Source organism: Lithobates pipiens, unplaced genomic scaffold (genome assembly GCF_037356315.1).
Source record: "Lithobates pipiens isolate NorthernLeopardFrog02 unplaced genomic scaffold, aLitPip1_a1.2 Scaffold_25, whole genome shotgun sequence".
Taxonomy (NCBI): Eukaryota; Metazoa; Chordata; class Amphibia; order Anura; family Ranidae; genus Lithobates; species Lithobates pipiens.
The window spans coordinates 157,469,875-157,494,648 of NW_027507787.1; the positions used below are offsets into that span (position 1 = coordinate 157,469,875).

The 24,774-nt window shown below is 42.2% G+C and overlaps 1 protein-coding gene across 1 annotated transcript in view; it reads right to left on the reverse strand.

The window, feature by feature from the left end:
• The window catches only part of SMC3 (structural maintenance of chromosomes 3), a 105,801-nt gene that overhangs the window by 65,043 nt on the left and 15,984 nt on the right, over positions 1-24,774 (reverse strand). Inside the window, exons 7-14 of the mRNA XM_077455061.1 lie at positions 24,433-24,511; positions 20,787-20,904; positions 20,534-20,709; positions 20,333-20,413; positions 15,656-15,820; positions 15,444-15,565; positions 13,982-14,195; positions 5,807-5,910 (exon numbers count right to left, since the gene is read on the reverse strand). Coding sequence (XP_077311187.1) covers positions 5,807-5,910; positions 13,982-14,195; positions 15,444-15,565; positions 15,656-15,820; positions 20,333-20,413; positions 20,534-20,709; positions 20,787-20,904; positions 24,433-24,511 — 1,059 coding nt within the window. The remainder of the gene's footprint in view (positions 1-5,806; positions 5,911-13,981; positions 14,196-15,443; positions 15,566-15,655; positions 15,821-20,332; positions 20,414-20,533; positions 20,710-20,786; positions 20,905-24,432; positions 24,512-24,774) is intronic.

Consider the following 24,774-nt stretch of genomic DNA (forward strand, 5'->3'; position numbering starts at 1 on the left):
AGCCATTGCAGCCTTCTTCATAGCACTGTTTGGAAGATCTGTTCTCTCTTGAAGGTTCTTTGTCAAACGCTTATTAGTTAGGTTCTTAAAAAACAGGTACATCCTCCACCGGCATAGTAAGCAAAATTTTAAAGGCATTATAAACCTCCCTCCCTGCACCTGCTGTTTTTCACCTGCATAGGATGTACACAGATCATGTAGTTTCACTGTGTCATTTGTTGGTCTGTACACACATCCGATAAGGGTAAATCATCACATTGCTGTGTTAGAAGTTTCTGCACATATGTTCAAACATGCGACATGGCACTGCAGAAGTTCGAGCATGACCTCTGTTTGTAGGAAAGGACCAACACTTCATGCAAAGAAACTACATATGCCACAATTCCTGGGTCTCAGAGTCAAGTGGTCCTCAATCGAGTACTAAACAGTAATTAGATCTGATACAGGCCAAGTAGTTTGCAGAAAAATTACCATGCAGTCGTTTATCACATTAGCCCTCCCACATTTGTGATGCAATGCAGAGGAATTAATGAGGCATGGATTGTGACCACAGACAAGACGTTTCCTGTCCCTTTAGCATTTAGGGACAAGCTAGGTGAATGAATACATGGACATAAGGAAATCTATAAGCTATAAGACTACAAAAAAAAGATTTGAAAGTGAAAAACGCCTTTAAGAAGGGAAAGTGTCGGATTCACAGTGGGAACAGACTATTTTTTCACAAAAGGCTGATCCCCTAGTTTCAGGGTAGCAATTGCTGCATGAATAAAAGTTGAAACAGGCAATCAGACAGAATCTGCAGAGCGGTGCACAGAAGCATTTTTGTGGATTCACAAGCATACTTGTGGATTCACAATCAGAGTCAGCAAAAAACTGGGTGATTTGGGCAATAAAGTCTGGCATGTCCGTGGTAAAGCCCTCAACTGATAAAGGTGGGAGGACCCAGCCACACCCAACAGAGTCAAAAAGAATCAAAGATTTGACAGACCCTAGGAGCAGGGTGATAGGATTCCAAGCTGCAGACAACAGCACTGATAGTAGGCATGCTGCAAGCAGTCCCAGAGCCGTTATCAGAAAGTGAGCTAAAGGCAAATCGGTAAAGCAAAACTGTTTCTTCCACGTCTAGAATCAGACATGATGCAATCATGTGATAGTAAGGCAACATATGGTTTTAAGTTAAAAAGAGGTTGTATACCCTCCTGTATACTTTGTAAATATAGGCAAGCCTAGAATAAGGTTTACCTATAGGTACCGTAAATATCTCCTAAACGTGCGCTGTTTAGGAGATATTTACTGTAAACTGTGCCGACGCGGTCATTGGCGCACACGCTCTGCAGGAACGGCTGATCCTGCCGTTTCTTTAGGAGCGAGTGCAGTGACACACAGCCGGAGTCCGCGGCCCTGGAAGGAAGACATGCCAAGATGGATGAGCTTACTTTCTCTTTAAGTGGCAATTACTTAGTTATGAGACCTAGACAACTTGCAGCAGGTAAGAGTTGGATGGCTGGAGGTGACCAAACCCAATGTAGGTGGGTAACAGGAACGAATTAATGATTGAAATTCCACTTGACACTTTACAAGCAGGAGTACCAGCAAGGAAGATGCTCTCTCAATGCTGTATGGTGGGAAAGAGTATGAAGTGTATATGTGCCAATGCCATCAGAGCTCAGTACCACAGCATAAACTCCTTTCAGAGTGAAGCTAGTTGGAATGGAAAATAAGGGCTCGGCAACCCACGTGAATAAGGTAAACTTCCAGTTACTAAGTGAGCCTTTGGCCACAAGGCAAGTGCTGGCAGTGGCTTTGGATTTGAAAAGTGCTCTACAGCTAACTTTTAGCAGAACCGGGTCAGCACCTCACACAGAACCTAATGCTTAAGGGTGGCTTTCAGGCTATCCCTGCAACATCCCGTTCAGCAGGGTCCAGATACTGTCCCTAAGAAGCCAGGCTGGGGACGACAAAAGCTGTTAGATGCAAATCAAAGGAGACAAAGCTCCAGCAGCAACAAAGCAAAGAGTCTTGACTGAAGAAAAAATTGCTAGCAAAAAAAAAAATAATATATATATACCGTATATACTCGAGTATAGGCCGACCCGAATATAAGCCGAGGCCCCCAATTTACCCCCAAAAAAACTGGCAAACTTATTGACTCGTGTATAAGCCGAGGGTGAGACATGCCTGTCCATCCCTGTGTGTGTGTCCGTCCATCCCTGTGTGTCCGTCCATCCCTGTGTGTCCGTCCATCCCTGTGTGTCCGTCCATCCCTGTGTGTGTGTGTGTGTCCATCCATCCATCCCTGTGTGTGTGTGTCTCCATCCATCCATCCATCCCTGTGTGTGTGTGTCTCCATCCATCCATCCATCCCTGTGTGTGTGTGTCTCCATCCATCCATCCATCCGTGTGTGTGTGTGTGTGTGTGTGTGTGTGTGTGTGTGTGTGTGTGTGTGTGTGTGTGTGTGTGTGTGTGTGTGTGTGTGTGTGTGTGTGTGTCCAGCCTACCTTTGTCCCGAGCCTCCGTCCCGTGCCTTGCCTCCTTGCCTCCGTCCCGTGCCGTGCCTTGCCTCCTTGCATCCGTCCCGTGTCGTGTCGTGCCTTGCCTTGCCCCCGTCCCGTCCCGTGCCGTCCCGTGCCCTCTTCGTCGGCGGCCATTGTAAAGTTCAAAAGCTGCGCCGCCGCCTTCGCCTGTGATAGGCGGAACACTGAATTTCCCAGCAGCCTGTGTTCCGCCTATCACAGACGTCGTATCATCCTCGTCCGTAGTACGAGGATGATACGACGTCCGTGATAGGCGGAACACAGGCTGCTGGGAAATTCAGTGTTCCGCCTATCACAGGCGAAGGCGGAGCCGGAGGCGCGGCTTTTGAATAGAATGGCCGCTGTCTGTCTGCTCGACACGCTGATCGAGCGGGCAGACAGCGATGACTCGAGTATAAGCCGAGGGGGGCACTTTCAGCCTCAAAAAAGAGGCTGAAAATCTCGGCTTATACTCGAGTATATACGGTATATATATATATATAAGTCTTATATTAATATAGGTTACAAATTGGTACAGAGAGTAAACTGCGCTATTCAAAAAACCCTCCCTATAAGCAGCAACTCTAATCGTAATACTCAGATAATATAAACTGTGTGTAATGGTGAGCTGCGCTAAAAAAATGAAAAAGTGTACTAAAGTAATAGCTATATGTGTAAAACTTGAAAGATAGAAAAACAAATAGCCTGGCTAAATGAAAAATAAATAAATCCCCATCTGAATCAATTCATGCGATTAAAAGCATAAGGAATCGATGACAAAAAATTTAATAAATGTGAGCATTAAATGATATATAGTAAAATACAAATATAAATAAATCATATCGTTAATACATGTGTGGAAAAAATGCAAATAAAAGCCAGTATCAAACCACGTAAAAAACCCTACCTCATAGGACCTATCAGGAATCCTCAAAGAGAGATAAATAGCACAATATATATATATCCCTTATAAATTCAAACATGTGAAGACGGAATTAAATTTCATTAAGTATATAAAAAAAAACAAAGAAAAGAAAAGGATATTAGTCCATTAAAGTCCCAAGAAAATAATGCCAGTCAGCAAATAGTGATGATTCATACAGAGTGAGAATGGAAAACTGACACCCACGTCACTTCGTGTGAACAGGAATCCAAAAGCGGCACCTCCACCAGTGAAAAAAAGGGCAGCTTACCAGAGCTTGAGATCTCAGTGTTAAGCGAGATCAAAAGGACATGTATATAAATGATCTCGATGAACCGTCACCGGACTCTCCTTAATGTCAATTACAGTGAAGAGATAGTGCCACAGTTCATATGGAAAAAACAAAAAAGCACTCGCATAGCGTAAAAAACCCTTATTTATTAAATTTCAAAAGTAAAACCAGTGCACTCACATAAAACGGAGAAAATCTAGACGTTTTTCAAAGACAAGCCGGCCGGCTCTCGGCTACCGCCCGCACTTCCGGGTCTGGCGTAGAACGCGGTGACGTGGGAGGTACAGCGTGCTGATGTCACCGCGTTCTACGCTAGACCCGGAAGTGCGGGTGGTAGCCGAGAGCACGTAACACTGAGATCTCAAGCTCTGGTAAGCGGCCCTTTTTTTCCACTGGTGAAGGTGCCCCTTTTGGATTCCTGTTCACACGATTTAATTCCATCTTCACTATGGTTTCACATGTTTGAATTTATAAGGGAGATAGATATGATATAATATATATATATATATATTTTTTTTTTTTTTTTATTGTGCTATTTATCTCTATTTGAGGATTCCTGATAGGTCCTATGAGGTAGGGTTTTTCAAGTGATTTGATACTGGCTTTTATTATTTGCGTTTTTTCCACAAATGTATTAACGATATGATTTATTTATATTATATATGTATTTTGCTATATATCATTTAATGCTCACATTTATTAAATTTTTTGTCAGCGATTCCTTATGCTTTTAACCACATGAATTGATTCAGATGGGGATTTATTTATTTTTCATTTAGCCAGGCTATTTTTGTTTTTCTATTTTTCAAGATAGAGAGATTATATATATATATATATATATATATATATATATATATATATATATATATATATATATATATATATATATATATATATATAGTACACTTTTTTGTTTTTTTAGCGCAGCTCACCATTACACACAATTAATATAGGTTAGTCTGACCAGCCGCCGCAGTTTTACTGCAGCAGAATGGCACAGCTGGGCGAAATTACGTTACCTTACATCTCTTCTCCTTTTGGCCACTAGGGGCGCATGCCCCTGCAGCGTGTTCCCAGAGCCGTTGCGAGTGCCTGATGGGCGCAATCCGGAATCTGTGTGTGTAAACATACAGATCCCGGTTCTTTCAGGGAAGAGAAGACAGATTGTGTGTTCATACTATGTATGAACACCGATCTCTCCCGCTAGACAGTCTCTTCCCTCCACAATTAGAAACACACATAGGGAACACAGTTAACCCCTTCCCTGCCAGTGACATTTACACAGTAATCAGTGCATTTTATAGCACTGATCGCTGTAGAATTGTCAATGGTTTTAAAAATGTGTCAAGTGTCTGATGTGCCCATCATAATGTCGCAGTCGCGATAAAAAAAAAAAAATGCAGATTGCCGCCATTACTAGTAAAAAAGAAATGAATATGCCATAAATCTAGCCCCTATTTTGTAAACGCAATAACTTTTGCGCAAACCAATCAATATACACTTATTGCGATTTTCTTTACCAAAAATATGTAGAATACATATCGGCCTAAACTGAGGGAAAAAAATGTTTTCATAAAAAATTTGGGATATTTATTATAGCAAAAAGTAAGAGATGGTGTTTTTTTTTCAAAATTGTTGCTCTTCTTTTGTTTATAGCATAAAAAATAAAAACCGCAGATGCGCTCAAATACCACCAAAATAAATCTCTATTTGTGGGAAAAAGGACATATATTTTGTTTGGGTACAGCGTCGCACAACCACGCAATTATCAGTTAAAGCGACGCCGTGCCGAATCGCTAAAAATTCCCTGGTCACTAAGCAGCCAAATCTTCCGGGGCTGAAGCAGTTAACAGACAGAGAGGAAGAAAAGTTGTCCACCCTTCTATGTCACAAATACTGATCCATGACAACAGTAGTTGGGGTTATCTGGCCTACACTTTTTTTTTCTAGCCAGTCTCCAACACTGTAGATGGCAGCATAACCCAAAAGTTAAAGACTTTTTTTCCTTAATGATGAGAAACAAATATATAGCTGCTATATAAACAAAAGTTTTGTTCAATGCAACTCTAAAGCCTTACTTTCGCTCGCTTTGTAGTTCATCCTTCTTATTTTTCACCTCATAATATTTTTTATCCAGTTCTTCCACCCGAGCTTTCACTTCGTTCAGATCTTGATCTAGTTTCTAAAGAGCCAAAGTGAAAAGCAAATCATCATAAACAACGTGACTTAACACTGTGCACAAATATTCCCCGCATTCTTAAATATCACAAAAGTTGTATGGTCAATAAGATTCAAGCAGTTTAGAGTGTTAACTTCCTCCTGTACATGTTTGCTCTAATCTTCTAAAGCAGAGGTCTCTAAACCCCAGCCTGCAGGTCACATCCGGCCCGCTTGTATGTCCTATCCGGCCTGCAGCTCCTTTAGATACTGCAGGCACAAAACTGCCGGTCTACTTGCTTGCTCGCCCCCCCCCCCCCCCCCGTTGTTCTCTGCAGGAAGATCCCTGACAAACATCAGACACAGCCGCTCCCCCCACACTCCCTCCTGTTATGCCACTCGTGCTGTGAAATATTTTTCAGGACTGTCACTGAGAGCATAAGGCAGATGGGGCGGTCTGTGTGTACCGCAGTCACAGTGAATACAACAAGTGCGATCAGATTTGATTGATACGTAGGTGGGAAAAAAAATAAAAATCAGAGTGGAGAGTAATGGGGGGGGGGGGAGATGCACCTGATCCGAGTAGAGAGACATGGGGGGGATTATAGAGGTGTTATTGGGGTGGGAGGTAGCTGGGGGTGTAATCAGGGTAGGGATAGACTGCCAGCTGCCTGTGGCCAATTGGGGAAAGCATAACCCCGCCCCCTCCATTACACACTTCCATTTAGTGCAGGTTCAACACAGCTCAATTTTCAAAGGTGTGCAATGTGTGATGGGGGGACACAGACGTGTAGGCGACTTTGATGGGGGACACAGACATGCGGAAAGGCTCTGATGGGTACAAAGATGTGATTATTTATAAATGAATGAATAATATGTAACCACCTCCACACCGCATGACGTCCTGGGCTCTTAGTGGGGCTATCTGAATGATGGGTGCAGCAGCAGGCATCATCCATATATTGTTTTTTTTCAGCCGGCGATTCCCTACACCATAAGAACAATCATAGCAGCTGTTCCCTGTTTGATCTTTCTTACCGGCAATTGGGCACCCGGGGAAGAAATCCGCCATAACCGGAAGAAAGCCACAGAGAAAACCAACGGACAGATGGTCCCCGGCAATATCTATGACTCGGAGGCCAGGGGCGTGATGTTATAATGTCACTTTCGGGCCGCTGGAAGTAAACAAAGCCTGGGACTCGGGTGGAAAGCATCAGATCGTTCTTTTTTTGATCTGATGCTTTCCAGCCTGGAGGAGAGATGAGGGCTTTTATAGACCCCACATCTCTCCATAAGAAGGACCTGTCACACACTATTCCTATTAACTACTTGCCGACCATGCTATAGAAGAATGGCGGCTGCAGGATGGTCGGATAACTCTGGGAGGGCGTACATTGACATCCTCCCAGAATCCCGCTCTCACCAGAGAACATCCGTGGCCGCCGGGTCCAGAGGATAGTGGCTGTTTACTAGTGATCGGTCCATCATTTGACGGAGCGATCACATGGTAAACAAAACCGGTGTCACGTCCGGTTCCTCTCACCCCTCTCTATACAGTGTGAGGGGAGAGAGGGAGAGATCAGTGGCAGCAGTGCTGTGGGCTGGATGTGCAGTGTCCACAGCGCTGATATATGCCCATTGCAGCCAGTCTTCCATCCTCATCCATCCCCAACCATCCATGCTCTGAATACCCATCCATACTCAGCCATCCATCCATGCTCAGCAATACTCATCCATCCATACATGAATGCTCAGCAATACTCATCCAACCCCATCCAAAATTAGCCATATCCAGCAATACCCAGCCATACTCAGTTGTACCCATTCATGCTAAGCCATCCCCATCCATGGCTCATCCATCCCCATTCATGCTCGTCCATGACGCTACAGTGCCTCACAAAAGTGTAATATGTAGTCAAATTAGATTTGAAACTTATGCACCCAGAACACCTGACGGCGCTCCCTGTATGTTGGCCTTCTGAATGTGGCCAGGCTGTGGAAAAGTCTCATACATGTGTTATCGCCGTACTCAGGAGTAGGAGAATCTATCTTGGGGTGTAATTTTTGGAATGTACATGGTGTGCGTGTTAGAAACGTTGTGTAAAAAAATAAAATAAAAAAAAAAGAGCGTTTTCATTTTCTTTACACATTTTCCAAAAACCTGTAGAAAAAAAAAAAAAACGACATGTTCAAAAGACTCGATATGCCTCATAGATTATACATTGGGTTGTTTTCTTTCCAAAATGGGGTCATTTTTGGGCCGTTTCCATTGGCCTGGTTCTCCAGGGCCTTTAAAATTTAAGAGGTAGTCAAGAAATGATATGTGTAATTTATGCTCCAAGAACGCCTGATGGCGCTCCCTGCATGTTGGGCCTCTGTATGTGGCCATGGTGTGTTAATGTCTCACATGTGGTACTGCCATACTCAGGAGGAATAGCAGAATGTGTTTTGGGATGTAATTTGTGCTATGCATATGCTGTGTGTGAGAAATAACCTGCTAATATAACAACAATTGTGTGGAAAAAAAAAGAAAAAAAAAAAAAAAAAAAAAAAATTTGATTTGCAAAGAATTGTGGGAAAAAATTACTACTTCAAAAAACTCACCATGCCCCTTACTAAATACCTTCGAATGTCTACTTTCCAAAAAAGGGTCATTTGGGGGGTATTTGTAGTTTCCTGGCTTATAAGGGTCTCAAGAAATGAGATAGGCCGTCAGTACTTCAGGTGTGATCTATTTACAGTGATTGGCACCATAGCTTGTACACTAACTTTCACAAGACCAAATAATATACACCAATTTTAATTATTTTTACCAAAGACATATAGCGGTATTAATTTTGCCCAAAATATATGAAGAAAAATTACTCATTTTATAACAGAAACAAAGAAAAATGCATTTATTTTTTACAGAATTAGTTTTTTTTTCTTTTAAAGCGCAAATAAATAAATAAATAAATATAAATAAAAAAAAAAAAAAAAAAACACAGCAGCGATTAAATGCCACCAAAAGAAAGCTCTATTTGTGTGAAAAAAGGCCAAAAATGTCATATAGGTCCAGTGTTAAATAACTAAGAAATTGTCAAAGTGTGAGAGCACCAAAAGCTCAAAATTTATCTGGTTAGGAAGGGGGTTTAAGTGCCCAAGTGGTTAAAAGGGATGTTTACATTCCTTGCAATAGGAATAAAAGTGATCAAAACTTTATTTTAACCGCTCAAGTCCCTGACCACTTGGCTGGCCAAAGACCAGACCACTTTTTGAGATTCGGCACTGCGTCGCTTTAACTGACAATTGCGCGGTCGTGCGACGTGCCTCCCAAACAAAATTGACGTCCTTTTTTTCCCTCCCACAAATAGAGCTTTCTTTTGGTGGTATCTGATCACCTGTTTTTTTTTTTTGCGCTATAAACAAAAAAAAGAGCAACAATTTAGAAAAAAGAACAAACGCATTATTTTTAACTTTTTGCTATAATAAATATCCCCAAAAAAATATATACACATTTTTTTCCCCTCAGTTTAGGCCGATATGTATTCTTCTACATATTTTTGGTTAATCACAATAAGCGTATAAAGATTGGTTTGCGCAAAAGTTCTAGCATCTACAAAATAGGGGATAGATTTATGGCATTTTTATTAATATTTTTTTTTTACTAGTATCAGCGATTTTTATCATGACTGCGATATTATGGCAGACACGTCGAACAATTTTGACACATTTTTGGGACCATTGGCATTTATACAGCTATCAGTGCAATTAAAATGGCATTGATACCTGTAAAAATGTCACTGGCAGTGAAGGGGTTAACACTAGGGGGAAGGTGAAGGGGTTAATATGCATCCTAGTATGTGTTCTAACTGAAGGGGAGATGGGACTGTGCAGGGAAATGAACAGATCGCTGTTCATACTCTGTATGAACAGACCATCTGTCAGTTCACTGCTCAGAGAACTGGAAACTGTTGACACACACACACACACACAGTTCCTGGTTTTCCTTTTCCCCCCTAGTGGTCGTTTATGTTAGAGCCATATTGCTGCAGTACAACATGCGGTTAAAGGGCAAGGTGTAAAACAATAAAAATAAAAAAATGAAAGCACCCACCTCCCTGCGAGCTTGCACGCAGAAGCGAACGCATACTTAGGTCGCGCCTGCATATGTAAACGACGGTCAAACCACACAAGTGAGGCATTACCGTGAACGCTAGAGTGAGAGCAATAATTCTAACACTAGACCTCCTCTCTAACTCTAAACATGTAACCTGTCAAAAATAATTAAAGCATCGCCTATGGAGATTTTTAAGTACCAAATTTGTGCACAATACCACGAGTGTGTGCAATTACAAAGTGTGAGGTATCCATTTACTCGGTGTAACATCATCTCACATGATTGGGCTAACTTTACTTGTAAAATCTACAATGTGGCCCTCTCGCAAAAAAGTTCGGAGACCCCTGTCCTAAAGTGTGATGAAAAGATAGAATGAGTGGCAGTTCACACTGTAGTGATGCCCGACTTCGAATGCGAGTCTCACGGCACTGCAGTGCAATGGGATTTCAGCCATACAGATGGTATTCAGACTTTTTTTGGTCCGCAGCAGAATCGGATCGCATGGGTTTTCACACCCATGAAATCCGATTCCTGTCTGAATTTGCAGTTCACACTGCAATATGCAAGCTGTTTTGGGGCAGGGGGGGTGTCATTAACTTTTCATTGTCACTCCCAGTAGTGTGCATAGACACGCGATGTGGGAGCCTGCAGTGGATTTGCAGGGTTCCCGCATCGCTGCAGTGTGAACCAGCACTAAAAAAAAAAAAAAAAAAAAAAACACACATATGTAGAGAAGCACAAGTCAATGTCTTCCTCCTTCACAAAGTTCAAATGAAACCGGTTATTGGAACAACCTACAAATTACACAGGGTTGATAGGATTTACACCACAAATTATGTGTCCCACAGAGTCCCGAAGTTGGGTAAATGCACTATTGATTTTTAGTCAGTCCACATTATCACAACAGAATGCAACCACCCACTATAATGTTTATGTGCTGCAATAAAACGTGAAGAGGGTGTTCAGACTAGAAGGAAAGTTTTCTTTCTTTCTTGAATATTGCATGTCAGCACAGTGGCAGGCATTGGGACAGGCCACTACCTGCATGAAGTTTGCATGTTGGTAGGTTAACTGGCTGCTGTCTAAATTGGCCTTTGTATGCATGCACGATAGGGACCTTAAAAAAGGTAAGCTCCTTCAGGGCAGGGACTAATGTGAATGCGACATAGCTGTACAGCCAAATCAGCCAAGACATTCTGCACAAGCAGATTAGTGTCCAATCTGAATAATACATAAAATGGAGGGTTATCTTGTTTGTACTCCGCCTGGAAAGGTTTATGTAAACTTTACTTTTCCTGTAAAAGTTGAGCTTGGTCTCTTTCTATTTACAGACAAAGCCATTTATTATCATGTTAAAGAAATCGCACCATAATTTTTAAATCATTGTGGTGTACCCCAGAGAACAAAATTAATCTAACACGTCCTGTTCCGATTTGTCCAATAAAATAAAAAAATTAAAAATTCTATTTCTGTTGGTTGTAGGCAACACCCAATCTGAAACCAAATTTATGGGTGTTCCAACGGGGAAGGTACAGAACAAAAAAACTGTACACAAAGGATTTCCCAGCACACTTAAGCCTAGTACACATGGTTTGATTGTTGTACGTCTGAGCGCCTGATTTTTGTCAAAAGCACGTGTGCAGGATTTTGTCTAGCATACTACCTACAAATTGTCGTTCGACAAACACAAACGTAGTGACGTACTGTGAGAATATAAAGAAGTTAATTTCTCAAGCGCCATACTTTGGGCCCCTTCTGTTAATTTCTTGCTAGACATTTGGTGAGCGTTGATTTGCGATTTTCAGATCGTACAAAAAAAATAAAAAGCCTTCTAAAATACCTTTAGCATAACTAAATCAGTATCACCAGCAAAGCAGCTTCATCATGTTACCATTAAAAGAAGGTGAGAATGTGGGCTTAATTCTAGATTACGAACAGTAGTCTACAAGATCAAACTGTTCCCAGTCGTTCCTCGATTCCGATCATGCATGTTTTTACTTTCGACTTTTGTGCAACGATATCTGTACTGACCATCCGAAAATCGGACATTGAGTTCACATCCCAAAAATTTTTTTTAATAGCCTACACATCCAGTTTTTGTTTGTCTGACGAAAAAGTAAAAAAAAAAAAAAAAAAAAAAAAAAAATCGGCTGTCGAAAGCACAGTACTAACAATCCGAAAATCCAGATAGCTCGTCTTACAAATTTTCCCTTCCGATTTTCATATTGTGTGTACAAGGCCTTACTAACCAGCCTGCAAGAATACCAAATTGGCCCATCTAACATTTAATGTTAAAGCAGGGGGTTTTGTTTGCACACATTTGCAAATATATACGCAAGCCGCAGTGCGCACGCCAAGGGAACTCTGTATATACTGCGTTCCTAACTCTAAATTTCCAGAGACTCCATAGTAGGAGCATATATAAGAATGGATAGATTGAGAGAAGGTATGCATGATGCCTGGAGGGAGCCCATCCAATTGGATGAATTGGGTGCAGGGACGCGCTGCCATTGTGCTCTCTCTGGGCGTCAATTGGGTCCCTGGGCCTTTAAGGAGAGATGGGCTCCTTCCAGGCATACCTGCCCTTAATCTATCCATTCTTACATGTGCTCCTACTATGGAGGCCCTGGAAATTTAGAGTTAAGAATGCAGCATATACAGAGGTCCCTTGGTGTGGGCACTGTGGCTTGCAGATATACTTGCAAATGTGTGCAAGCAAAATGCTCTGCTTTTAACATAAACTGTTAGCTATGGCCAATTCGGTCATTTTGCAGGCTGGCAAGTGAGCTGGGAAATCTTTGTGTTTGCAATGGGCATTGCCCTTCCATGTGTACCTTGCTGCAAAGGCCAGGTATACATTGGGGTGGTTGCCACTTCTATAGTGCACAGAACAGAACTGTACTAACTGCCCCCTCTCCTTGGTGTGCAGAAATAGTCTACTGTGAGCATGCCAACCATGGAGCTGACTTGATGGGGCAGGCAGCTGGGACAGATTAATACTGCCAAATGCAAGTTTAACCCTGCCCAATGCTGCAGTGTTCCCCTATAAAAGGCATACACTGGAATTAACACGAACTCATCTCTAGCAAGCACTCTCATCTCATCAGAAATTAGTCTGCTGAATAGCAGCATGGTCGAACACCTGTGGGCTATCCTAACTTAGCAACCACAGCTATTGGGTGTCCTATGTGTGGATGTTCCTGCATTATGTAAAACTATTAGAATCATTTTTTACATGAAGACTGGCCATGATTTTAAAGTATGCCTTAACTGGAAAAAGGTTGAGAAACACTGGTTTACCGTTTAAGAATATGTAGATATTTGAATGCCTATAGCTTGGTCACAGCTGTACTTTAAAGAGGACTTTTTAATAGAATGCAAGGTCTGCTTAGACTGTTCACCTCCCCCTTTTCACAAACCACCTACTTTTAGTAGATGTAAAATGTGCCTGCAAAGAAAAAAAAAAAGGTTACACTACCTCATCCCAGTCTTTCTGCCTGCAGCATCTAGGAGGGAATGACACCACATTTTCAGGTTAGATCCTGGGAAATACAGAGCAGTGGGAATCTAGCAAGACTGTGCTTTTTCAATGGACTGATGTCATGCCCAGAAAAGCAGAAGACGGAGGCAAGGCGGGTATAATTGATTTTTTTTTTTTATTCACAGATACATTTTTCATACTAACAGTAAGTGATCTGTAAACAGGGAAAGGGTCCAGGCAAATTGAGCAGACCTTAAATTATATTGCAGTCAGACTGCAATTTGTTAACCCCATCAATGTATGCCAGTGTTTCTCAAAAGTTAATAAAGGGTATATTGCTTCACAATGCAGATATATAACCAAAGTGTGTTTCCACAGATCATGTACTGCTCTGTGTATGCACAGCCGCTTTCTAAACAAATCTCCACTGTTTCTGATAACTAAAAATAATTCTGAGCTGTTTCACTTTATTTTTTACATTCAAAAGGAAACCGCGCCAGTCCAAAGCATACTTACAGTGTACTGCTCAAGATTTTTCTCCTTATTTGCTTCAGTATCTTCCAGATCTTTGTTTATGGCAGCAATCTGACGTTTCTTGTCATTAATGGCCTGGTCTAAAGACTTTAGCTCTTTCTTAATCCACTTATCTCTCTCTTCTTTAGAGGTGAACTGGCTACCACGTCCTTGCTTGGCATACAGGTCAGTCCTCTCTTGTGTAGCTTGAGCCAGTCTAAAACAAGTTTAAAGAAACATTAAATCAGAATTTCTGCCAGACAGTGAAATATACATATGTAAAATTAAAATCGTAAAACACCTGTAATTCTGTTAAAGCATTTTTGTGATTCATCACACCCCTACCACCCTACCTGGAAGGAGACACCACTATGCAGTCTACATTTTCCTGGTACTCCTCTCCTCCTCTAGCCCGTTTACTGGTTAATTAACAGGCTTTTCAGAATTGCCGTTTTCGGCGATCCGAATACTATGCCGAAAACTGTGATTCTGAATACTTTGAAGTGCAAAGGAGCGATCAGAGGTCTTTTAGACCCCCCCCGTCCCTCCATAATGAGTACCTGTCACCACCTATTACTGTCACAAGGGATGTTTACATTCCGTGTGACAGCAATAAAAATGATCAAAATGTATTTAATTTTCTTTAAAACTAATAATATAAAAATAAAATAATTAAAGAAACCTTTTTTAAAGCACCTCCATCTCCGTGAGCTCGCGCAGCAAAGAAAACGCATACGGAAGTCGTGCCTGCATATGTAAACGGTATTCAAATCGCACATGTGAGGTATCGCCAATCGTCAGAGCGAGAGCAATAATTCTAGCACTAGACCTCCTCTGCATCTCTAACCTGGTAACCGTAAAAAAAATTTAAAGCATTGTTTGTCACCATTCCACGAGTGCGTGCAATTATAAAGCGTGACATGTTTGGTATCTATTTAATCGGCGTAACATCATCTTTCACATTACACAAAAAAAAAAAAATTGGGCTAACTTTACTGTTCTTTGTTTTGTTTTTATTCATGAAAGTGTCCCTTTACCTAAAAAGTTGTGTTTAAAACACTGCGGCACAAACACTGTGCGACATAAAATATTGCAACATATCACCATTTTATTCTCCAGAGATTCTCTGCTTAAAAAAAAAAAAAAAAAAAAAAAAAAACACACAACATATATAATGTTTGGGGGTTCTAAGTAATTTTCTAGCAAAAAATATGGATTTTAACTTGTAAACACCAAATGTCAGAAATAGGTTTAGGCATGAAAGGGTTACATACACTTCCTGTCTCCAGAATTTTGCTCAAAATCGGTTCTGAAAGAGCACCGTTATACCCAAAGCTAGGGTAATATATTCTTATTCTCCAAAATGAACATTAAAAAAAAAAAAAAAAAAAAATTATACAAAAAGTACTACAGCTACTAGACAGGAAGAGACATCTATATGGCAAGCAAGCACTCTTGAACACACCTTGCAATGCCACTTTCTTCTTTCTGTTTAACACTGCTAAATTTGGGCTCCGTTTCAGCCAGCTCCTTCTGCTTCTCCTCTATCTTCTCCAGTAACTTCTGCCTTTCTTTTAGTAGACGTTTCTACATCAGAAAACACCTCAGGTTAAAGAGTTTAAAGCTTGCCGAATGTAGACAGACCAATTATCCTTCACAGTCTATAGCCATTGTTACCCTCTGCTCGCTGTTCCCAGCCAGCTCATCCTGTAGATCCTTGGCTTTCAGCTCCAGTTTGGTCCTCTGTTTTATTTGCTCCTGCCTTTCTGCGCTCAGTTGCTCCTTCTCCTCCTTCATCCCTGAGATCTTCGATTTCAACTCGCGCACTTGACGCTCAATTTCCTAAAGAAACACACAAAAAAAAAATCGGTTTCCTTAATCTGAAAGTACATCACATAATATTCTATCCACAGATTCAAACAACAAATACTCAATACGACAAGCGACAGTGCTAGGCCGAACACCAGAATGTTCACATGGGAAACATCAGGTAGCATATTAAATCTCCCTCTCTCTCCTTTTTACTCACCAGAATCCACAGTCAGACAACACTCCAATTCCAAGGCTTTTTTTTTTTTTTTTAAAGAGGCAGGGTCTATCTTTGGGTATAAATGTCACCGTTAACATAACAGGTCAACTTCCTATTGGCTGTCCAGAGGTGGGAGTCCTCTGAGGATCCAGAAGAGGAATTTCAGTGGTAAACTCATTGAGGGGAGACCGTTGGATGCGAGAACATCTGCACTGTTGGATTACAGTGCTCCTGCACCTGGAAAATGGGTTCTCTGGTCCAGTCATGTGATCTCCCCAGCAACCGGCTTCAGGAGAGAGGAGAGAGCAGTGACAACAGCTGCAGAGCATAGGCGGTGAGGTCAACCATAGATTTACTATAGGGCATCCATTGTCATCTGTCCAGAAGCCAGCACTGGGAGCCGATCACGTGGCCAGAGTGCCCTTAGATTAGGTAAGTATAAGCATCTTTCCTGTACAGGGTAGTTAGTGTGGGCTTAGAATGGGATGGGAGCAGGTTTAAGCTTAGTTTTGACTGGATATTCACTTTAATTAGGCTCCTAGCCAAAACTGGAAAATAAACGAAGACCTGTAATGCCTGCCTCTTAAAGACAAAGTGGCTGTAAATGTGGGTATTACCCACAGAAGAGAAGGAATATCTTTGGAGGACGATTCATTAAACAGCAATATGGCTGTACCCAAGCTACAGTATCTCACAAAAGTGAGACCACCACTAACATTTTTGTAAATATTTTATTATCTCTTTTCATGGAACAACACTGAAGAAATTACACATTGCTACAATGTAAAGTAGTGAGTGTACAGCTTGTATCAGTGTAAATTTGCTCTCCCCTCAAAATAACTGAAAACAGCCATTAACCACTTCAGCACCTAAAGATTTGGCTGCTCAATGACCAGGCCATTTTTTGGGATTCAGCACTGCGTCCCTTTAACTGACAATTGCGCAGCCGTGCGACACTGTACAAAAACAAAATTTACATCCTTTTTTTTCCCACAAATAGAGCTTTCTTTTGGTGGCATTTTATCATCTCTGTGCTTTTTATTTTTTGCGGTATAAAACAAAAAAAGAACGACAATTTAGAAAATAAAAACAACACACACATACTATTTTGTACTTTTTGCTATAATAAATATCCCCAATTTTTTTTTTTTAAAAGCTAATTTTTTTCCCTCAGTTTAGGCTGATTTGGTAATAAAAATAAATAAATAAAAAAAAAATAAAATCGCAATAATTGGTTTGGGCAAAAGTTATAGCGTCTACAAAATAGGGGATAGATTTATGGCATTTTTTTGATTTTTTTTTTTACTAGTAATGGCGGCAATCTGATTTTTATTTTATTTTTATCAGGACTACGACATTATGGTGGACACATTTTTTAAAACCATTGACAATTATAAAGCGATCAGAGCTATAAAAATGCGCCGATTACTGTGTAAATGTCAATGGCAGGGAAGGGGTTAACAGTAGGGGGCAATCAAGGGGTTAACTGTGTTCTAACTGTGCGGGGAGAGGACTGACTATAGGAGATGGCAGATTGTGGTTCCTAGCTATTAGGAACTCACAATCTGCCTCTCCTCAGCTTACAGAACAGGGACACACACACAAACAAACATGTCCCCGTTCTGCCTCTCATGCGGCTTCTATACCGCTTAAAAAGGAGCCGATGTACAGCTACGTCGTTTCAACCACTCGTGCCATTCTGCCGCAGCAGCAGCTCATCGGGAAGTGTCTAAACCACTGGCAACAAAAGTGAGTACACACCTAAGTAAAAATGCCCTCAACAGGGGGGGGGGGGGGGGGGGGGTGTGCTTTGGGGCAGCCCCCCCATCCCAAAGTACCTTGTCCCCATGTTGATGAGGGACAAGGGCCTCTTCCCCCGTTGGTTGTCGGGGTCTGCGGGCAGAGGGCTTATCGGGATCTGGAAGCCTCCTTTACCAAAGGGGCCCCCCCCGATCCCGGCCCCCCATCCTATGTGAAGGAGTATGGGGTACATTATACCCCTTACCCATTCACCTGAGAAAAATAAAAAGTGTCAAAAATAAAAAACGCAGCACACAGGGTGTTAAAGTAATTTAACTCCAGCATTTCTTCAGACTTCTCCGGGTCTTCTCGCCCTCTCTGGTTCTTCTCCCTCTACTGGGTCTTCTCAGCTATCTTCTCGCTCTTTTGCTGGGTCTTTGTCGCTGTCTTCTCCCTGTTCCTCTTACGATGTTGACTCAACGCTCTCTCCCGCTCTAATGCCGGGTGCGTGGTGTGCTGCTACTTATATTGGCATGCGACGGGGTCACTTGTGATGTCACCTGGAGGCCCCAACTCTTATAACGTCACCACCCAGGGCATGATGGGCAGTGATGTCATAAGGGGCAGGTCTCTGGTGACCCCACACCAATATAAGTAGTGGCTCATCGTGCACCCGGCATTAGAGCGGGAGAGAGCATCGAGTCAACATCGGAAGAACATGAGGAAGAAGACAGTGGAGAAGACCCAGCAAAAGAGCGAGAAGATAGAGGAGGAGAAGACCCAGCAGAGGCAGAAGACAGCAGACAGAGGAAGAAGAACTGGAGAGTGCTAAAAGACATCAGCGGAGAAGACCCGGAGAGGGGAGAAGAAGTCAGAAGAGATGCCAGAGCTGCCTTAATAAATTACTTTAACACCCTGTGTGCTGTGTTTTTTGACACTTTTTTCCCCCAGGTGAATGGGTAGGGCCTCAGGTGTAAATGGGGAGCAGGTGTGTTAATTTAGGTGTTAACGCTCTCAATCTCTCATACTGGTCAAAGGTAGTTCAACATGGCACCTCATGGCAAAGAACTCTGAGGATCTGAAAAAAAAAAGTGGGGTCAGCCTGTGAGTGCTCAGGCCATATGCCGCATACTGCATCAAATTGGTCTGCATTGCTGTCGTCACAGAAGGAAGCCTCTTATAAATGATGATGCACAAGAAAGCCCGCAATTAGACGAAAGACGTGGATTACTGGAATCATGTCCTGTGGTCTGACGAGACTAAGATAAATGTATTTGGTTCAGATGGTGTTAAGCGTGTGTGGTGGCAACCAGGTGAGGAGTACAAAGACAAGTGTGTCTTGCCTAGTCAAGCATGGTGGTGGGAGTGTCATGGTCTGGGGCTGCACGAGTGCTGCCGGCACTGGGGAGCTACAGTTCATTGAGGGAACCATGAATGCCAACATGTACTGTAACATACTGAAGCAGAACATGATCCCCTTCCCTTGGGAGACTGGGCCGCAGGGTAATATTCCAACATGATAACTACCCCAAACAACTCCAAGGTAACCACTGCTTTGCTCAAGAAGCTGAGGGTAAAGGTGATGGCCAAGCATGTCTCCAGATCTAAACCCTATTGAGCATCTGTGGGGTACCCATGCTCCACCCCTTTTCAACAATCTCATGAAAAAGATAATTCATCTTCACTTTGTATTGGAAGTTACTCAGGCGGCTGTGTACCATGCCCATATAGCCTAGAGAATTTACATCTTTTTACATTGCAATACATCTGTCGTGGCCATATTTTGATCTTCATACTGTCACTGTATAGGCTGTTTTCATTAGGATCAAAATATGGCCACAACATATGTATTGCAATGTAAAAAGATGTACATTCTCTAGAATATATGGGCATGGTACGCAGCCATCTGAGTAACCTTGTAGATGCCCATGCTTTCAATTCAATACAAAGTGATAAGTGAAGATGAATCATCTCTTAAACTGTACACACACACACACACACACACACACACACACACACACACACCTTTCGAGCAAATTGCAATTATAGCTAAGTTCAGCTTTCCCACTTTCCAAGCAAAGCAATTATATATAAAAATGCTCCTACTGAGTCTTGCTGTTACCTGCGGTTCTTCACTGTGTATGTCTCAGTATTTTCTGTCCGTGATGATGATCCCCTATGCCCAGGGCAGCACTGGCAGGCGGCAGCGTATCACTGACTCAGCCACTTGAACGGGCGGGGCCAGCGCCGCCCGCATCTACACAACACAAGTAGGCTGGAGTGGAGCGACCAAGGTGAGCATCGCATTGGATGATAGGGCCAGGGCGAGGGGGGGGGGGAGGGAAGGGAATGTCAGATGATAGATGCCCGAGTCTCAGAGAGCAGCCAGCAGACTCAGGAAAAAAAAAAAAATGAATGCTGGGTGGCGGTGGCCACTTCTGGCTGTGCTGCAACACCTTGACGATTCTTGGGGGACTCTCAAAGCCTGGTAACACTTCATAAGCTATGTTATCAATACTGCCACTAGAAAATCACCAGAAAGTTTCCTTTGCTCAGACCCAATAAACAAGAAAGCAAACACTCACCTCCATTTTATCTCTGGCATCTTGTTGAGCATCTCTCAACTGCCTTGACTTTTCACCACTGGTCTCACGCTTTGAGGAAAGCTAAACAAAAACCAAGAGGAAATAAAGTGTTGCATAAATGCATTTAAAGGTTACAAGGTGTGTATGTGCAAGGCTATAATGGTTCTGATGCAAGGCTAGATAATGGGTTAGAAGACTTGCCTCGTCCAGCTTGGCCCGGGTTTCATTCAGCTCCTGGTTGTAGATGGTATACTCCAGTGCTCTCCTCATTTTATCCCACTTCTGGTACTGGGCCAGTTCTTCTTTCTCATCCTCTAGGGTGTGTAGTCGCTCTTCAATGTACTTCAGTAGCTCATTGATCTTTTCACGTTTACCCTCTGTAGTGCATCAAAATGATTTGCAATGATTTGCAAAGATCTATCTGATATAAATCTTAAACAGGAACTTTACTAACCAGTTTCTTTCATCAAGGAGATACTCTCTTCTTTCCTCTCATCATACACCCTAGTCCCAGCTACTTCCCGCAGAAGTTTCAGACGCTGAGAGTCCGGAGCTGTGGCCATCTGATTAATCTGGAAGAAGAGCAACCAATTTGCCACAAACCAAAAAAAGGTATGCAAGTCAGTTACTGAGATCCTAGTAGCTCCCAAACTTTTTCTGGTGTACCCTCTGTACAAAAAGTTAATCTTTCATTCCCAAACTGTGCTTTTTTTTGCATTAGTCATAGATAATAATAGACCGGGGGGGGGGGGGGGGGGGGATTTGATATTCATTATTAAAATTAAAAAAAAGAGGGAACAATGCATAGTCGACAGCTGAGGGAACCTAGGTGCACCCTAGCAGACATGGAGTTGGCCCCTAATGTAGGCACACATACACACTTGTTCCAGTAAAAGGTTCCCCACCAATGACACGCAAGTTTGGCAAGAAAAACAGGCATCTGGGCCCTAAAAAACACATGTTAAAAAAGGGCTTATCTAAGTTTTCCCTCCTAGTTTCTTGATCGATTTGACAATTTGTCTTGTGACCATCACCCTCTCAGATTACTATGGGACACTGAACATGTTCCTATAGTGATCTTTGCCAGCAGCTTGGCAATGCTACGCACATCACACCCTCAGGGGCACCTCTGACTGAGGACATGTGGTGTTAAACCTAATTAGTGCCCAGCCCCCCCTCCTTGCAGTGTCATGGTTGCCCCCAAGGTGTACAGTTTGGTAAACACAGTGTTAGCCTAAAATAGGCACTGGAGAAAAAAAAATACAATAAATGTAAAAAAGGAACAGTAGAGAAACAAAAATCAAAAAGCGCTTAGGCCCCTATCACACAGGTGATCTGATCAGGTCCGCCTGTCAGTTTTTCAGACAGACTTAAACAGATGGTCCATGTATCCCTATGGACCAGAGGGTGGAAATGGATTTATATCTACCCGCTTACCCCCAAATCCAATCTGGTCCGCTCTGCAGAAACTGAGTAGACATGGACATGGTATTTACCTGCTCTGCTCTGATCAGCAGACAGATCCCCTGCTGAGCAAAATCGGATTGTGCACTGTGTAAAAGGGGCCTTTTACAGTTTAGATCAATTTGTCTCTCTCAACCATAGTTTTGTGGAACCCTAGGGTTCCTCCAGAGGTTGCTATGGATTCCATGAATGAGAAATCTTGGATAACCACTGACACCAATGATCTTTTTAGCTTTACAGATGTAAGAGGGGCTTTTTCCAAATGACCACAATTGTAAGGACCATCATTCCTGAAGACCACTATGCTAATATATCGTGAGTGTAATTATTTTCAGGGTTCCCCTCCAAAACCATTATTCCAAGGGTTCCTCCATGATAAAAATAAAAAATGCGGTCATAGATATTACTTATTATACATTTACTTAAAGTGGAAGAAAAGCCAAATTAAAGCTATTAATTAAAACGTTCTCTCCCCTCTCTTCCTACCTACCCTGGGTAAAAAATAAAAGACTTACCCTTTTCTAAAGCACTCTGGTCTGATCAAGTGATGCTACAGTTCTGGCTCCCCTGTGTTAGAGGGCACTCAGCTGTGAATTCTGGGAGCCATGAAGTCACCCATATGCTGCCATGGCACAGCCAAAGAGAACATGCCTTCCTCTGACCCTGCAGCAGCCGCTCACCGACACAGGGAAGCTGGGGCTGTAGGATCACACAACTGGTGGGGAGTGGGTTAAAATAGGAGTACTCTTTTTTTTTTTTTACACACACACACACACACACACACACACACACACACACAATAGATAGGAGCGGGAAGGAAATATTTTTAAGAATAGTTATTAGGCTTTTCTTCCATTTTAAATAGATTATATTTCCACTTCAAATTTCTTCACAGATATACTAACAATTTATTAACATATTCAATAAAAGCACTGTTAAAGTAGATGTGTGTTTAACACTGACCACGAGAGAAAACAGATGTATTTAAAAATATATTTTTAAATTTTTCCCACAAATTAGTTCTGTGTGTTCACTTATTGATGAAGTACCGTAGGCAGGGCAAGTGATCAGAAACCAGTACGAATAATGTAACTGCCACATTTTTAGACCCCTTTCACACCACACCACCCATTGCATCGGCGGTAAAACGCCGCTATTTTTAGCTGCATTTTACCGCTGGATTTGCGGCGCATTTCGGCCGCTAGCGGGCGCCTTTACCCCTGCTAGCGCCCGCGAAAGGGTTAAAACCGCCGGTAATACGCCGCAATAGCAGCGTTTTGCCGGTGGTATTACAGCGCTGCCCCATTGATTTCAACGGGGAACAGCGGTGGAGGAGAGGTAAACACACCGCTCCAAAGAAGCTGCTGGCAGGACTTTTTTCTGACGTCCTGCCAGCGCACCGCTGTAGTGTGAAAGCCCTCTGGGCTTTCACACTACACACAATGGTGCAGCTTCTTTAGGGCGGATCGCAGGCGCTATTTCTAACGCTATAGCGCCTGCAAAACGCCCTGGTGTTAAAGCTACAGATGACAGAGCAACGCTAAAGACTGCTTTCACACTGAAAGCGTAGGCCATTAGCGCTTAAGTGCCACTTATGCGTCACTTTTAATCCCCCCCCCAAAGTTAAAAAATACCCTTTTGCGCTTTTCGGGGACTTTGAAATCGATGCCCATTTATTCCAATGGGCAGGACTTTTTGAGAGTGCTAAATATAGTGCTCCGAACATGCTGCTTGCAAGACTTTTCCCCGAACGTCCTGCAAGTGCACCGCCCCAGTGTGAAAAAACACACACTGGAACAAATGGTAGGCAGTTTTCAGACGCTTAGAAGAGGTTATTTCCAACGCTAAAACGCTGGAAAACTGCCCAAGTGTGAAAGGGGTCTTATTCAAGAAACAAATCAGAATGAAAAATATAATATAATATAATATATATAATATAATATAGTAAGCGTACAGATAAACATTGTAGATTCTATTCATGCTCTCTCCACCAATCTACAAAATGATTATGTTAAGTTTGCAACATGGATCAATGCAGCGCTATACCTTTCTCAATCAGTTTAAATCCGTTCTGGTCAACTTAATTAATGTAGTGGGTCTCGAGTGTGGCACCTGACACCACAAGAAGTACGCACATAATATTCAGGAAATAAAATGCTACAGAAAACCTTCAGGTTGCACACATGGAAGAGAAGATGGTCAGTGACTGCAAACCTGATATATGTATTACTGAAGACTAGAGACATGCTATGCTTTAAGAATCTTTTCTAGATTGGAGACATTACATGAGAGTGCTAAACATCACTGCTATTGCAGCCCCTTTTTTCAATCAATGCTTCCATATTTGTGATCCCTACAGCCACGTAAAATTTAGTTAGGCCAAATTTGAGATTTCCCCCAGCATTATATAAAAGATCAAGAAAAACAAAGAGAAAAGTAATAGACAGACAAAAAGTAAAGATATTGAGAAAGAAATAAAATCAAACCATTTACTTACTAGAAGCCAGTCTAATTAATTTATTTTTCTACATTGGTGCGACTCCTTCTGCCCCCCTCCCTCTCTGCAATCTTCTGGGACACGTCACAGGTCCCAGAAGATTGCCTGGCCACTAAGAGAGCACAATAAGAGCACATACCTTTCCCTGTTTTACAATGTAGTATGGATTACTGCGTGAAAAGCCAGCGCTTTCCAAAAGATTCATTACATCATTCTTCCTGTATGAAAAAATAAAATGCGTTTTTAATATAGGCTACTGTACAGCTGAAGAAAATACTCAATTTCAAAAACACAAATACACAAAGTGATACAGACGGTGACTGTGCTGGGCGCATGGTCTCAGCACAGTTTTGTGTTTACATAGGGCCGTATACACTCACCAGGCACTTTATTAGGTAAACCTTGCTAGTGCCAGGTTGGACTCCCTTCATAGCATTGATTCAACATTGTGTTGGAAACATTTCTCAGAGATTTTGGTCCA